The sequence below is a fragment of the Heterodontus francisci genome, unplaced genomic scaffold (genome assembly GCF_036365525.1).
Source record: "Heterodontus francisci isolate sHetFra1 unplaced genomic scaffold, sHetFra1.hap1 HAP1_SCAFFOLD_124, whole genome shotgun sequence".
Taxonomy (NCBI): Eukaryota; Metazoa; Chordata; class Chondrichthyes; order Heterodontiformes; family Heterodontidae; genus Heterodontus; species Heterodontus francisci.
Genome location: NW_027140322.1, coordinates 84,492 through 98,577, shown reverse-complemented (window position 1 = coordinate 98,577; position 14,086 = coordinate 84,492). Strand labels below are relative to the sequence as shown.

General features: G+C 41.2%; 1 protein-coding gene across 1 annotated transcript in view; it reads right to left on the bottom strand.

Moving 5' to 3' along the window:
- LOC137359208 (scavenger receptor cysteine-rich type 1 protein M130-like) overlaps nt 1-10,576 on the bottom strand; it is a 32,278-nt gene extending 21,702 nt beyond the window's left edge. The window contains exons 1-3 of the mRNA XM_068025266.1: nt 10,467-10,576; nt 3,380-3,412; nt 2,116-2,430 (exon numbers count right to left, since the gene is read on the bottom strand). Coding sequence (XP_067881367.1) covers nt 2,116-2,430; nt 3,380-3,412; nt 10,467-10,512 — 394 coding nt within the window. The 5' untranslated portion in view covers nt 10,513-10,576. The remainder of the gene's footprint in view (nt 1-2,115; nt 2,431-3,379; nt 3,413-10,466) is intronic.
- Nucleotides 10,577-14,086: the final 3,510 nt, after the last annotated feature.

Here is a 14,086-nt window from a genome sequence, read left to right as displayed (position 1 = left end):
CCCCTAATTATCACTGTACCTTTCTGACAGGCTGCCATTATTTATTCATTTATACCCCCTCCCACAGTGTGGTTAATGTTAGGTGTCCGAGACACCACTTCTGACAAGTGACTTCTTGCCTGAATTATTTTTCATCTCTACCCGAACAGCTTCTACATCCTGGTCTCCTGAACCTAGGTCATCGCTCACCATTGTGCTAATACCATCATTAATTAACAGAGCTACCCCTCCACCTATTCCTAGCTTCCTGCCCTTCCTAAATGCCATGTATCCTTCAATATTCCGGTCCCAGTCTATATATATAAATGAACTAAACCTTGGTGTACAGGGCACAATTTCAAAGTTTGCAGATGATACAAAACTTGGAAGCATCGTGAATAGTGAGGAGGATAGTGCAGATCTGCAAAAGGACATTGACAAGTTGGTGAAACGGGCAGACAGTTGGCGGATGAAGTTCAAAGCAGAGAAATGCGAAGTGTTTCATTTTGGTCGGAATAACATGGAGATAAAATATAAAATAAAGGGTTCAATTCTAAAGGGGTAACAGGAGCAGAGGGACCTTGGTTTCATCGTGCATAAGTCATTGACGGTGGCAGGCTAGGTCGAGAGAGCGTTTAATACAGCGTACACTGTCCTGGACATCATAACTAAGTGCATAGAATACAAGAGCAAGGGAGTAATATTGCAGTTGTAGAAGACGCTAGTTCGGCCTCAGATGGAGAATTGCATCCAGTTCTAGGCGCCACACTTGAGGAAAGATATGAGGGCATTGGAGAGAGTACCGAGACTTTTCATGGAAATGATTCCAGGGATGAGGAATTTCAGTTATGAAGATAGATTGGAGAAGTTAGGACTGTTTTCCTTGGAGAAGAGAAGGTGGAGAGGTAATTTGATAGAGCTATTCATAATAATGAGGGTTCTGGACAGTGAAGCTAGAAGGAAACTGCTTCTACTGGTGAAAGGATCGAGAATAAGAGGGCACCAAGTTAAAGTATTTGGTGAAAGAAGCTAAAGTGACATGAGGAAAATCTTTTTCATGCAGCGAGTGGTTCAGATCTGGAATGATTGTCTGAGATCGTGGCAGAAGCTGGTTCAATTGTAGCATTCAAAAGGGAATTAGACAGTTATATGAAATGGAAGAATGTGCAGAGTGATGGACAGACGGCAGGGGAATGGAAATGAGTGAACTTCTCTTTCAGAGAGCCCATGCAGACATGAAGGGCCGCATAGCTCCCTTCTGCACTGTAACAGTTCAGTGATTCTGTGATATTGCCTCTCCTCCGTGTTCCAACCAGAATGTATCAGTTCACAGTTCTCTGCGTTAAATTTCATCTGCCACCCGTCCGCCCATTTCACCAGCCTTTCTTTATCCTCTTGAAGGATATCAATATCCTCCTTACAGTAACTGGCCATGAATTCAGGAAAACTCGCCGCTTTTCTTCGAATAGTTCAACTGTGTTGAGTTTAATCGTTGCAACTGCTTCCTGAATTATCTTAGCTCTTTCGTTTAATATTCTGTGAATTTCACTTTCTCAATATTTAAATGGCAATGCGCAGGCAGCCGTGGGATGTTACAGAGCAGTTTCCTCTTGTGATACCCACAATAACTGCGGACCCATTACTTTGGCTCCCCGAGGCTGAGAAACCTACCTCCCTCCCTCCTCTGATCCCCAGTCTCAGCTTCACAATCTGTGTAATATATCAGATCTGAGGCCAAGCGATCATTGCGGGTGGACAGCCGGGCTGACAGTACATGCCCGGTAGCGGCAGCTGGGTTGATGAATGGAGAGTTGGATTGAGATTGTGACATTTCCAGCGGTTCAGATCATTCACTGCGGCTTTAAGGAAAATCTCAATACAAACTGCTCTGTCTGTATTGTAAGTATGCTGAGTATCAGATATTTGTTGCTCCCGGTGGAGAATGTTTCTTCAGTATAGTACTAATGATATTATTTTAAATAGTGATCCGAATATTAACATTAATTCCAACCGGAGTTTAATGGAATTATTATCATCTGACTTTCCGGGTAGGGACCATCCCGGATTGCTTTACTTTCACTTCTTCCTGGATTCATTAGCTGCGGCGGGAGATGAGAAACTGAGAAAGAATTTTACCTGAGCAGATGACGCCAGCATCATAGACGTGTGACCAGGAATAGTGATCCCATTGATCTGATTTGCAGTCCCGCAGAGCAGCCTCAGTCCCGCTGCACTCTACATAACCCGTCACAACGGGTCCGGACCCTTCCCCAAAGTGAGCTTCACCCGGTGCAGAGACCGCGGTCCCGCAACCCAGCTCCCGGCACACAACAGCAGCGTCCAGCAGGTCCCAGTAGGAATCCCACACAGTCCCCCACTGTCCCCTGTAGTGAATCTTCACTCTCCCAGCGCACCGACTGCCACCATTCACTAATCTCAGCTTCACCTTCTCTGTAAAAGATCAGAAATATTATCAAGCGTTCATATTGCGTTAAACCCACAGATTCCCAGCGCACGGACCCTCCCCATTAACCAGGCATGAATTGATAGGAACATCCGTCTACATTCAGAACCCTAATAAAACCCGGTGGAAATATTACACATGATAAAAAAGAAACGGTAATACTAATAAACAGTGCAAAGGAGCAGGGAGCCGGGAGACAGCCAGATATTCCCACCAACCCAACGGCTCCAAAGGGAACGGGGTGTGTTCAGGCTCAGAATATATTTAACCTGCAGAAGTGGGGAGAGGAGCGTGGCTGTAATTATCACATTGTTACGTGCTCAGTACTGATTGGGCGAACACAGTGAGATACCAGCACCAGGGAAGAGCAGAGGAAATTTCCGCCACAACCACCACAGCCAATAAAGACAGGGCTGGATGGTCATGTGAACTGGAGATCACGTCAGATTGGTGAGGTGGACCTTTGGACCCGCAACAGTGTGAGTGGAGCTGATCCTTCACACTCTGCTCTTCAGAGACCCTCAGTTATTGTCCCTCCACATGAAGACAGCAGCCATCTCTCAGCTCGGTAACAGTGTGAGTGGAGCTGATCCTTCACACTCTGCTCTTCAGAGACCCTCAGTTATTGTCCCTCCACATGAAGACAGCAGTCATCTCTCAGCTCGGTAACAGTGTGAGTGGAGCTGATCCTTCACACTCTGCTCTTCAGAGACCCTCAGTTATTGTCCCTCCACATGAAGGCAGCAGCCATCTCTCAGCTGGAATTAAAGATCTTTACTAACACAATGAGGGACACACTCCCTTTCTGACTAGCAACCGGGCAGCGGGTTAATCCGTGATCAAAAAAAGTACTGAGAGTGTCGTCCAAGCTTAATATTTAATGGGATAGATCAGAGCAGAGAGATAGCAGATAGTGTGGAAATAAAGGGCGATTACCTGACGGGTCAGCCTGACTGTTCCCTGGTCTGCCTGAAATGAGAAATTGACAATTAGAGTTCACTGGGACAAGAAATGAATGAAACTGTCAGAAAGCAAAAACACGAATACAACGAACTGCAGGGTCATTATTCCCGTGCCTTTGCTGAATAAATAATATTAGGATCTGTGATTTCATTTCTTAAAACAGAAAATACAGTTTCTGCAACAAATTAATATTGGTTATGGGCCAAAATGTATCCAGCATTGTTTTAACATATACACACACTGACACTCGGATACACTCTCCCATTGTGGTGACGGTGGGTGGGCTCCATGTATTACCAGTGTGAAGGTGCTCTGAGAAGGCAGTGGTGATGGTCCTCTCCCTTATAGAATCTTACAATGAAACAGCACAGAGGGATGCCATTCGGCCCATGATGCCGATGCTGTCTCTTTGTAAGAGCTGTCTAATCTGTCCCACTTCTTTTCCCCTTCGCCCTGTAAATTTGTGCTGATGGTGCTCTGACCATTGATGACCAGTGTGTAGGTGCCGTAAGAAGAGGGTGGTGATGGATCTGCTTTTAAACTCTCAGTGAATTGAGCATTCCGATCGAAAGTTCGAGAAGGAATGGGAACATTTAAATTAAATTAAAGATTTTCCGATCTTGTGGTAAATGTTGATGCCTTTTATTTTACTGCAAAGTCTTCCACCTGTAACTTTCAAAGTTTCTATAAAGATGTAATTGGGCCTTTCTGCTGTTCAATAAAATATATAGCTTCCTCAAACAAAACAAAACAAGATGAATGGTCTGTCAGTCTCCGAACTCCGTGCTGACTGTGTCTTAAAAAGTTCCTGCGGTTCTGATTCTCTTGTAACCTGCCCTCGCCGTCGTGCCCTATTCTTTTACCCGTTAATGATGTTCGATCAATGGTCCTCCCGTTTACTGGTAAGCTTTTTAAAAATGCAGTCAGTCCGTTGACCTTTACCCAATCTCCCTGATGATAATGTGTCTCACAGATTTCCAGGTGTTCTTCTATTCGCAACATTATATACTATAGACGGTGTGTTGACCTGCTCCCCATCTCCCAGGTGATAATATGTCTCCCATGTACGATTGTCTCTTTATATACTCTGCTGATATATTATAGACAACGGGATACCGATTGCTGTCCTCAGCTGTGCTTACCGAGTAATCTGGAATGAGTTACAGTTTCCCAACTGTAATCTCACTGGTCTCTTTCGGCTCCGAGTTATGCAATGTAAATAGTGTGCGACTTCTTCTGAGTCCTGGAGCCTCAGCATTCCTGCCAACTTTCCCTGATAATAGTGAGCTCGCACAAATTCCCCTTTCCCAGTGACCAACCTCAGTGCTTCTATCGGGTCCGTGAATCCTCTTCAATCCACTCAGTCTTTTATTGTACACTTCCTGCATTTACCATTTCAGCATGGATCCACACATGCTCCGCCGGATTTTTTTTTCCTGATAATCCAGTGGTTCAAGGAGTAAACTGATGCACACCTTCTTCGGGAAACTAGGGATGGGCAATACACTGGTGCAGAACAATATCGCCAAAATGACGACAGTTGTTCAGGAAACCACCCCGCCATCCCCTCTGGCTAAGTAGGTTAGTTCAGTAAATTCCACCTGTCTAGCGAGCTCAGGACCCGAAAATAAATCTAAACAATTTGTTACTGATACTCCCATGCTTGCCTATTCATCAAGTTTATCTCTTGCGGTCTCAGAGAAATGATCATTCGTTCCCATTTCTCAATCATTACTATGTTTCCATTTATCTACAGTGCTCCTCATGTCTGCTGATTCCTCCATTCACTCTCATTTGCTTCCTCACAATTTCTAACTGCTCTCATTGTTGTTCTTGAAAAAGTTTGAATGCATTTCTTTTTGAACCGTGATCCAAATCATCTATATATACAGGGAATATACCCACTATACCCTCCTACCCCAGGTAAACGTCAACTGAGCTAAAACTCTGCTGCCGCTGTTATCTTGGCACGGACAGTCCCGTTCGCCCATTTCCCCTGCTCTCACTGTCTATGATGACTCCCGCTTCCCAACACCTCTGATTTCATTAGTCGCACCGTTACCTTCCTGATGTTTGGACTAATGGTCTTGGTGCCAAACTGTTAAGTTATTTTAATATTTTATACTTACGTTAACTTGCTATTGAACCGTATTGCCACAACGAGTAATAAAGAAACATTAATTATAAAAAAATAATAAACTCAGAGGAGGTGAACTGAAACGGGACAAATGTGGGATATTCAAAGCCCAGAATTTAACCTCTTGAATGAGTTACAATACCAGGGAGAGCGGTGGTTTAGGGGTTACAATATACAGTCAATACAGAGAGTTTATCAGTCCATGATTCTCGTGGCAGATTATTAGCTGGGTCAAGGTTCTAAATGATTATATTATATCAAACGATTGTCGGCCCAATTTGAACAACTTTCGCAATTAAGTGAGCTCTTGTGGATTTCAGAAACAAATTAATTGATAAAATTGCAGTTATTGTAGGTTAAAACCACAAATCCGGATTCTGTGTGCCAACAGCATTATCAGAAACTTTTAACAATCTATGTCTACAAGGCATGAGCTAGTGCCTGAAGAAACGTTACCGCGGTTTGAAATAACCAAACACGCATCAAACATCTACAATACCGAGATTAATTGTTCTGGGCATTGTCTGTTGAATTGAAATATGCAAACGAATTCAGGAGTTGTTCCACAAGGTAACCAGAGTATGGGACATGTGGAAGGACATTGATGCATTTAATAGGAGTAGTATTAGGCCATACTACCTACACAGACTACTCCACCGTTCAATAAGATCATGGCTGATCTACTGCCCCAGATCCACGTTACCACCTTTCCCCAGAGATTGGGAAACAACTCCGGATCTTTCATTAAGCACTGCAAAGCACCATATAAAAAGTATGGGACATGTGGAAAGAGATTCCGAAACACTTCTGGATGTTAAATACTGCATCAAATGTATGAACCATGTGGAATAATACTGAGAAACACTAATTACTACACAACACCGTGCACATAAATGTATGAAATAGAAAACATGATTTGATGTCAAAAGGCATAGTTTTGAAGAATGTCGATGACTAAATAAAACTGTTCTGACAGCGAATCCCCCTGAAAGCAGTAGCATCATTTCTGGAGGGTATAATTGATAATTCTATTCATAATCAGTAAACATGAAGCAATATTGCTTCCACCTCCAGTTAATATATTATACAACTTTTATTGTCATTTCTGAATATTACAAATGCTGTACAAACTATTTCATCTAATTCTCTGTATCACAGGGCACTCCACTGAGAAATCCAGGCGACAATGTGGGATGAGTGCACTAGATACAGATCCCAGTATTCTGTTGTTTTGACTCCCATACACTCGATTGCAACACTGACTACTTTCTACTTCCAGGAGTCTCCGTTATAAATGCCTGATTAGAATTTTAACTCCAGTCTTTTGCATCTGTACGAGCGCCATAGGAAACAACATAAAACCAACCCTTGCCGCATTTATGTTCAATTTTGGTAACAAAACTAAATTTAACTCAAATTTCCTCTGGAAAAGCAATTGCATGTTAATCAGATGAAAAATATTAGATCCGTTTTTACTGTATGTGACAAAAATGGACAGCAGTTCCCTATTTGAAGTTGATACACTTAAAATCAAAAATGACTAAATGTATTAAATTATAAATTTACATATTAAGGAAGCTGTTTCAATATTCACTTTATACGATCTCAATAAATGACAGATTAAAATAAATATGCACATTTGCTATAAATTGATTTTGATCAGCGGCCGATTGCTAAAAAAAGAAGATTCAGGGAGTCTTCTACATTCCATACTTTATCTCCGTTCTATGGTTTGTAGAAAATATTCTTAAATTACCTTCAAAATCAGCATTTTACAATACAATCCCTTTCACAAAAACAAAAGAAAATTCATCATGGAAGTATCCAATAACATTAAGGGTGGGTTTCCCAGTCGTGAACCAGCATTTGTTGTCGACAGACATTAACAAAAATAACCAAACCCGCTCTGGAAACAGTGACAAACTGAATCGAATCATCGACCGAAAAACTCTGCAACAATATCGAGCAGGTGGAAGGAGACTATTCATGATATCTCAAGAAACACTTCACGATGCTAAACATCAAAGGAGCATGTGGAAGGAGACTTTGTCACATTAATTATTACTTGACGCTGCACATATGAATATGTGAAGTAAGTTGAGAATTTCCAATACAAAGTTCAAAATGTTCAAGGTCATCATTAAGTAAATAATAATAAATGGAAAATCCTCCGGAGATTTTGGAATATTCGGTAACATTATCTTTTGGAGAGGCACTTCACAATTACAGTAATAATGAATGCTCATTGAAATAATATTGGTTCTGCCTCTCGTTAATATATTATACAATATTTATGGATCATGTACCACATTCTAACGTGGAACAAACTATTGAAATTATTTCAGCTCCATTCAGTATACCACACAGGGTCAGACAGCAATTCTGCTGTAAAAAACTGGGACAGAAATTCCCGTGTGGGTTCAGTCAGCAGTAGATTTAGCTTTGACTACTGTTCTCTCATCCCAGCATTACCATCGACCCCAGACCCCACACTGCGAGGCCTTCTACTCTCACAGTGATCACGTTCCACTGCTAGATTGCTATGTTTAAATTATCTGCTTAGAATTTCCACTCCAGTCAGTTGTATCGGTACAAGAGCTTTTGAGGACCAAATAAAACAAATTGCCAAGGTATTTGTTCACAATTTTGGATTTAAATCAAAGTTTCGCACATGTACCACCTGGGAATTTAGAAGACGTGTTAATCAGATGGAAGATATTATAAAACAATGTTTTCTGAAAGCAAAAGAATGGATAATTGCTCCCTATTTAATATTGATGGAATGTAAACTCAAACCAACAGACCAAGATCCGTATTCAATGTGAATTCCACAAATGAAATAAACTATTTCAATATTCGCTTCATATGATAGCAAAGAATAACATTGTTTTTTTGTCATAAAACATGCCTGCTTTTTAAAAGTTATTCTGAGCAACTGGCGATTGGAGAAAAGGAAAAGGGAGTCAAGTGCAATTCATTGTTTATCTTTTCTGTGACTTGAATAAAATGTTATTTAAATAATCCACAAAATAGGGTTTTACTATCCAATTTATTAATACTCACGGAAATATATTTCGTTAAATACATTAAGTATCTGATAACACTGGGACTAAGTTGTCCTGGCAGTAAACCAATAAAGTTCCAATAGACAGAGACTGATCAATGTAACCAAACACACACGGTAAATAGTGAGGAAGAGAATGGAATCATCAATGGAATAAAACAACAAACATCGAGCCGTTGGAAAAATAATAAAGAACATTATCACTAACTCATTACACACTACATGACACTGTGTCAAAATATGTGATTGGGGAAACTTAACTATCTTTAGGCACTGTACAAAAAATGGAGGAAATAGAATAATTAATTTAATATAAAAGATACTAATTTTGAAGATCATCACTAACTGATCAATAACACAGAGCAAATTCCCCAAAGATTAAGGAACTTATAGTAACATATTTTTTTGCAGAGTGCACTTGATAATTATACTAATAATGAAAACGAATTGAAAAATATTGGTTCCATCTCCAGTTGAGTGGTTATTATAGATTGAAGGTAACACTTCAACATTGAACAAATTATTCTAAAATATTTAGTTTCATGAACTGTATCACTGGGAGAGCATACAACACTTGTATTGAGAAATAGCTGTGACAGAAATGTGTGTGGCGGTTCATGTCGGCAGTAGATGTAGTTTTGACGGCTGTTCCACACTCAGTGAGATAACTTACACCCAGACTCTGATAAACTCTATTCAAACAAAGACAGCGCTCTACTTCTATCAGACTCGCTTCAAATAATCAGATTAGAATTTCAATTTCAGCTGGCTGTGTCAGTATAAGAAATGCAGGGGGAAAAATAAAACAAACTGCCGCGGTCTTTGTGTTCGACACAAATTCAACAGGGAATTTAAAATACCCGTTAATTAGTTGTAGAATATTCTAAACTTGTTTACTGTCACCAAAACAATATTCCTGTCAGCAATAGCTCAATTGCTAGCACTCTCGCCTCTGAGTCAGGAGAGGGTGGGTTCAAGTCTAATTCCAGGGACTTGTGCGCAAAATCTAAGCTGCCACCCCAGTGCAGTACTGAAGGTGTGCTACACTGTGCAAGCTGCTTTCTATCGGAGGAGAAGTTAAACCGAGGCCCCGTCGGCCCTTTCAGGTGCAGTATTTGGAGGAAGGGCAGGGGAATTATCCCTCGTGCTCTGGCGAATGTTCATCCCTCAATCAATACCACACACACAAAAAAAGTATTCTGATCATGATCACATTGCTGTTTTTCGGAGCTTGCTCTGTGTAAATTAGCTGCCACCTTTCCTACATTACAGTATGGACAACACTACAAAACATTACCTAATTGACTGTCAAGCTCTTGGGACGTCCTGACGTAGTGAAATGCGCTTTATAAACGCAAGACACTTTTATATAAATGGAGGTTTATTCCTATTTGCAGCTGATAGAACTTAAAATGGAAACAATCAATCCAAAATTTGTATCAAATGAAACTTCGACAAATTATCTCAACCATTTCAGTATCCATTTCAAACCAACCCAATGAAAGACAACTGTAAATAAAATAGATCCGTTTTCTGTAAATTGATCCCAGACACTGACAGATTCTATTCTAACAGCGAAGTGGCTCTTTTTCGAACAGACCCTGCTTAAATAGACCCATTAGATTTTCAACTCCAGTCTGCTCTGTCTGTACGAGCAGCAGGTGGAAGTCAATAAACAAATTCCGATATTTCATTAAACTCTACACAAGAACATTAACATTTATAAAGCATTATTTACTTTCTGCATCACCTGAATGTGTTCTTCAGTAAATATGTTAAATATATTCAAAACAGACGTCTTGTAATAATAATCAGTGTATCAGTAAATAACATAATGCATTCAGTAATCCGTAACTCACAGTTCAAAAGCTGCAGTAGAGACAGGGTCAGGAAGGAATGCAGCATCGTTCTGGCGCCGGGTACAGCGATGTGAACAGAACATTAATCGAACGCTGTTCTGAGACACTAAGAGCTCCTTCCAGCAGCTTCTGAAAGTCTGGCTATTGTGGAAATTAATTATTTGACAGATGTTTCTGCAGAAACCAATGTTTCCTTCCAAATAACCAATAGATTTTGACTTGTGTGAACCGTGAATTACAGGCTGGTAAAACACACCAATGAGACGAAATGTGACCATTAATGGATAAAATGAACCCAAGTTCCAACTACCAGCCTATCCTGCGAGGATAATGACGTGTGACAGTGTGAAAAGTAAATGAATCATTGATCTGGCGTCCAGATCATAGAATCATAGATGCACAAGAAAGGCCATTCTGCTACTTTAGTCACAGTCGTACGTTTGAAAGAGCTGTCTAATTTATTGTCACATATGTAGCTTTTTCTCGTAACCCTGCAAATTATTCCACTGCAAGCATTTGTTTAATTGTCTTTATAAATTCCTCTGGAATCTGATTTCATCACTCTTTCAGATAGTGCTTTCCAGATCTTAACAAGATTCTGTTATTCTGCCGGTTCTACGGAAGGTCTCAGACCCAAGCCCAGCGTTGGAATCCCAGGGAAGAGGCAGGTGAGGCGGGGTCACTAAAGCCAGTCCGTAAAGCCCCGATGAGATGCTCCAGGCGGTGTTCTTGTGGTGCAGAAATAGGGAGGCCCCGGGGAATGAACTGGTTCCTGGTGGGGGTGCTCTGTGGGTCACAAATTACCCATGAAGGAGGCGACGCCCCAACCCAACCACAAGGCCACAGGGATAATGCCTCGTTTTACAAGGTGTCCTCTCCATGTGGTGGAGGACCTCGCTGCTGGTAAGATCACAGAGGTGGTGGAATGATCCCATAATTAATAGGCCACTTAAGATCCTCAATCTGTCACTGGGCGAAAAGGCTGTGGTCAGCCTATCCCGCCCCCGAGATCACTGGAAGATGGCGAAACGATGGGATCTTATCCTGCCACATCCCTTGCCACGCGCCGCTTTTCTCCTTGGCCCCTCCCCACCCCTCCTGGCTTCCAATCACGCCTCTGGGGGTCAGTAAAATCCTGGCCATGATCTCTGATGACAAATGTATTCATGAGAGGAAATAATTTGCTCATTCTTACTCTATCATAACCCCTCATCTGTTTGAGTTCTGTTCAATCTGGGATGGCGGGACTGACGAATGAGGAGAGATTGAGTCAGTTTGGATTAGATTCGCTGGAGTTCAGAAGAGTGAGGGGGAAGCTCATAGAATCCTATAAAATTCGAAAAGGACTTGACAGGGTAAATGCAGGAAGGATGTTCCCGATGGTGTGAAGTCCAGAACCAGGGGTCATAGTCTCAGTATACGGGATAAACCATTCAGGACTGAGATGAGGAGAAATGTCTTCATGCAGAGAGTGGTGAGCCTGTGGAATTCCCTGGCAGATAAAGCAGTTGAGGCCAAAACGTTGCATGTTTTCAAGAAGGAGTTTGATATAGCTCTTGGGTCAAAAGGGATCAAATGGTATGGGGCGAAAGATGGAACAGGTTACTGAGTTGGATAATCAGCCATGATCATAATGAATGGCTCGAAGGGCCGAATGGCCTGCTCCTGCTCCTATTTCGATGTTACTATGTTTCTATCCCACTGAACCTTCTCTGTTCTAATGAGAAAAATCCAAGCTCCTGTATTCTCTCCACATAAATGAATTCCCTCACCAATGGTGTCTTCTTGCTAATCCTCCTCTGTACCCTTTCCAAGGCCTTAACATTCTTCCAAGATATTCGTGCCTGGAATTGCACACAAGACGCCAGCTGAGTCATAACAATTGATTTGTAAAGGATTAGCTTGATTTCCTTTATGTTTGTATCTAATAACCCCAATTTCAAAACACGTATCCCATACAATTTTTCAATCAGCTTCTCTACTTGCCCTGCAATCCTCAAAGATTTATGAACATGCATTCCCCGGATCCCTCTGTTCCTGCATCCCATGAAAATGGTACCATTTATATTATACTGACATGATGTTTTCCCAATGAGCATCACTTCTGACTTGACCACAATAAATTGCATCTACTATGGATCTGCCCATTTCAGCAGACTGTCTACATGAAATATGCTATTATAATATTCACAATTTACTACAGAGCTATGTTTTTAACCATCGACAAATGTCAAAATTATACATTCTAAAACCAAGTCTATGTAATTTGTTTGTAGAGAGAAAAACAGCAGTCTTAAAACCAACTCCCAGGCAACCCCCACTCTCTCCGGTCAGAAGAACATCCATTCACAACTTCTCCCTGCCTCCTATCTCTTAGCCAATCGACTACTCGTGCTGACATAGTCCCTTTAATAATATGCATTCCTATCATCTGAATAAGTCTGCTATGAGGTACTTCGTCAACATTGGATGCCCACATACACAAGGCCCACTTCAGTCTCTTACTTGATTAAAGAACTCAATCAGGTTAGCTACACACGATTGGCCTTTAACAAATCCGAGATGGTTTTATCATCTTACCCCATGCTTCTGCAAGTGAGAATTAATTTTGTCCTTGATGTAGGCCTCGAGCAGTTCTCTCAACTTTCACTGAAATTAGATAGATTAGCCTGTAGTCACAAGGCTTACCCTCTCTTGTTTTGAAAAGGATTCGAACATTTGCCAATTCCAGTCCTCTGGCCCCAGTGCGATATAAAAGGAGGATTGAAACATTGTGGTCAGAGCTTTTGTTATCTCCAACCCAGATTTCTTTAACAACCTAGGATGCTTCCCATCTGGACCAGGGAAGTTGTCGATATTTAGTGATGTTAAAATTTTTAGCACCCCCTTGCCATCTATTTTAACGTGTGCAAGATCTCTACTTCCCTCTCCTCAACTGCGAGATTAATTTCAGCCTCTTCTTTTATGAAGGCAGTTTCAAATTGTTCATTCAGTACCTCAGTCATGCCCTCTGCCTCGACAGGAATATTTGTTTCTTTCTTCATAATCAGCCCCACCATTCCTTTAACTATCCCTTTTACTTTTCTGAGTTTTATAAGATTTGTGATCCCCTTTACTGTTAGGTGCTAAGCTTTTCTGTACTCTCTCTTTGTCCTTCTTGTATTCTTTTTCTATTTCTCCCTGTACACTCTATTTACTATTTGGTTTTCGATTATATTCTTGAATTAGAATTTGTAATGAATTTCTTCTTTCTCTTTTCCCTTAACTGAAAATTTATTTATCATCCAGAAAGTGCAGCATTTACTGCCCTATCTTCACCTCTGGACTTGACTATTCCAATGCTGTCCTGGCCAGCCTCCTTCTTTGCATCCTCAGTTAACCTGAGGACATCCAAACCTTTTCTGCCTATGTACAACATACACCAGGTCCCGTTCACCCATCACCGCTGCACTGGCATTAACTTCTGGTCATGCACCTTAACAATATTGAAATTCTCACGCTTATTTTATAATCCCTCCATGACCTCTTCTCTCCCTATCTCTGTAATCTCTTTCAGCCCTATCAGATATTTGTGCTCCTCAAATTCTGGAATCTTGCTCACTCCCAAATTTAATCGCTCC